The 3,343-nt window shown below is 42.4% G+C and overlaps 1 protein-coding gene across 1 annotated transcript; it reads left to right on the plus strand.

Moving 5' to 3' along the window:
- Positions 1-366: 366 nt before the first annotated feature.
- LOC118077931 (olfactory receptor 2AP1-like) lies at positions 367-1,332 on the plus strand. The gene has a single exon (XM_035101653.2). The coding sequence runs from the start codon at positions 367-369 to the stop codon at positions 1,330-1,332; it is 966 nt and encodes a 321-aa protein (XP_034957544.2).
- The last annotated feature ends 2,011 nt before the right edge of the window (positions 1,333-3,343 follow it).

Here is a 3,343-nt window from a genome sequence, read left to right on the forward strand (position 1 = left end):
ATATGAAAAGAGATTAGGTCAAGTGCCTTCAACTAATGTTTTCTCCATTGAGCCTTACATCAGCTTCTCACTACCTGTTAATATAATGTTTCAGTGTGCCTATGAAAATGAGTGATACCCGTTGTGGTAGCTTACTCACACAAAAGCTGTTTTACTGTCTTAGCACAGCAGTCAAATCCAATGGATATCTTGCACTTTTGAAAAATGTTGCACAATCCCAAGGTTGTTATTATATGGCAATGCTCTACCACTTGTGTGACAACATCAGATCTCAAACTTATTGCATTAATGTTACAATGGCACTCATCCATTATTTCATTTCTAAAAATTGCTCTTTTCAATAGGATTTGACTTTTTCCCTATTAGATGAAGCTTGAAAACCAGACAGAGATTACAGAATTCATCCTCCTGGGATTTGGGGAATTCTACGAAGTGCAGACATTTCTCTTCCTGGCATTTCTAGTGATTTATGTTGTGACAATGACTGGAAACATTCTCATTGTTGTCCTGGTTGTTTTTGATCAGCATCTTCACACCCCAATGTATTTCTTTTTGGGGAATCTCTCTTTCCTGGAGATGTGCTATTGCTCCAATTTATTTCCAAGGATGCTGCCAGCTCTCTTGACTGGAGATAGGAGGATTTCTTTCACTGGCTGCTTAGTGCAATGGTATCTCTGTGGATCCCTAGTAGCTACAGAATGCTGTTTACTTTGTGTGATGTCATATGACAGGTATCTAGCAATCTGCAAGCCACTGCATTATTTTACAATGATGAGCACCCAGACTTGTATCCAACTGGCAGCTGCATCTTGGTCCAATGGATTTATAGCCTTCCTGATATTGCTCAATCTGATGCTACAGTTAACATTCTGTGGCCCCAATGAAATTAATCATTACTATTGTGACTACTTTCCTATTCTTAAGCTCTCTTGCAGTGACACCAGCTTGATGGAAATGTTGGGTTTTCTTGTGGCTGCCATATTCACACTCCCTCCCTTTGTTTTAACTTTAACCTCTTATGTATATATAATGGTTGCCATCTTGAAAATCCCTTCCTCCATTGGGAGGCAAAAGGCCTTTTCCACCTGCTCCTCTCACTTGGTTGTGGTATCCATATTTTATGGTTCACTAATGATTTTGTATTTGTTACCCAAGGCTGAAGTCAACAGAGAGATGCAAAAGATTTATTCTCTCTTGTACACAGCTTTGCCCCCTTTGGCCAACCCTTTTATATATAGCCTGAGAAACAAGGAGGTCAAAAATGCCCTGAGAAATAATATTGGTAGGTTTTTGCCACACAAAGGAAGACACATGAAGTGTAGTCATGTGTGATAGAATCAACATGCTATGTGTTGTCTCCATGCCGCCCCCAGCACTTTCCTTATGTGGGTGGCACAGATTTTAGACTCTGATTGGGATCAGCTGATTCCTCTATTTCCACTCCAAGTCAGTTTCAAATGTATACATTCATAAACCCATTCCAACTTGTTTCCATTACTCTGTTGTTGTTTTTGAAAAAAGAATGAAAATTCATATTAAATGCTCAACTAGGTAAGGTAAAGGTAAGGGTACCCCTGACTGTTAGATCCAGTCGCAGATGGCTCTGGGGTTGCAGCGCTCATCTTGCTCTATAGGCCAAGGAAGCCGGTGTCATGTGGCCAGCATGACTAAGCTGCTTCTGGTGAACCAGAGCAGCGCACGGAAACGCCATTTACCTTCCCGCCAGAGCGGTACCTGTTTATCTACTTGCACTTTGACGTACTTTCGGGCTGCTAGGTCAGGAGCTGGGACTGACCAACGGGAGCTTACCTCGTTGCGGGGATTCGAACCGCCAACCTTCCGATCGGCAAACCCTAGGCTCTGTGGTTCAGACCACAGCGCTACCTGCGTCCCCTGCTCAGCTAGGTAGATATTTAAATTAATCTTTTATCTCACATATTTCTAGACACACTCTATTCTAATATACACATTTTTACACATTTTGGTATGTCTTTCAATCCAAGACATATACTGAAATGTTTGGAGAAGGGTAATATCAATGCCTTGTCGTGGCGAAGGGGCTTGAATAACTCAGAGAAGCTATGAGCTATGCCATGCAGGGCCACCCAAGATGGACAGGTCATAGTGGAGAGTTTTGACTAAACATGATCCACCTGGAGAAGGAACTGGCAAGCCACTCCAGTATCCCTGCCAAGAAAACTCCATGGACAAAGACAACAGGCATATAAAAGTTATGACGCTGGAAGATGAGCCCCTCAGGTCGGAAGGCGTCCAACATGCTACTGAGGAAGAGCGGAGGACAAGTACAAGTAGATTCAGAGCTGATGAAGTGGCTGGGCCAAAGCCGAAAGGACGCTCAGTTGCGGATATGCCTGGAAGCGGAAGCGAAAGGAAAGTCCGATGCTGTAAAGAAAAATATTGCATAGGAACCTGGAATGTAAGAACCATGAATAGAGGTAAGCTGGATGTGGTCAAAAATGAGATGACAAGAATAAATATCGACATCCTGGGCATCAGTGAACTAAAATGGAAGGGAATGGGTGAATTCAGTTCGGGTGACTATCATATCTACTACTCTGGGCAAGAATCCTGTGGAAGAAATGGAGTGGCCCTCATAGTCAACAAAAGAGTGGCAAAAGCTGTGATGGGATGCAATCTCAAAAATGACAGAATGATCTCGATACGAATCCAAGGCAGACCTTTTAACATCACAGTAATCCAAGTTTATGCACCAACTACCGGTGCTGAAGAAAGTGAAATTGACCAATTCTATGAAGACCTACAACACCTTCTAGAAATGACACCAAAGAAGGATGTTCTTCTCATTACAGGGGATTGGAATGCTAAAGTAGGGAATCAAGAGATAAAAGGAACAACTGGCAAGTTTGGCCTTGGAGTTCAAAATGAAGCAGGGCAAAGGCTAATAGAGTTCTGTCAAGAGAACAAGCTGGTCATCACAAACACTCTCTTCCAACAACACAAGAGACGACTCTACACATGGATATCACCAAATGGGCAGCATCGAAATCAGATTGATTATATTCTCTGCAGCCAAAGATGGAGAAGCTCTATACAGTCAGCAAAAACAAGACCTGGAGCTGACTGTAACTCAGATCATCAGCTTCTTATAGCAAAATTCCAGCTTAAACTGAAGAAAGTAGGAAAAACCACTGGGCCAGTAAGATACAATCTGAATCAAATCCCTTATGAATACACAGTGGAAGTGAGGAACAGGTTTAAGGATTTAGATTTTGTGGACAGAGTGCCTGAAGAACTATGGATGGAGGCTCGTAACATTATACAGGAGGCAGCAACGAAAACCATCCCAAGGAAAAGGAAATGC

Source organism: Zootoca vivipara, chromosome 13 (genome assembly GCF_963506605.1).
Source record: "Zootoca vivipara chromosome 13, rZooViv1.1, whole genome shotgun sequence".
NCBI lineage: Eukaryota > Metazoa > Chordata > Lepidosauria > Squamata > Lacertidae > Zootoca > Zootoca vivipara.

What these genes read in the sequence shown, in the direction of transcription:
- LOC118077931 (XM_035101653.2), top strand. Translation starts at nt 367, where the DNA reads ATGAAGCTTGAAAACCAGACAGAGATTACAGAATTCATCCTCCTGGGA.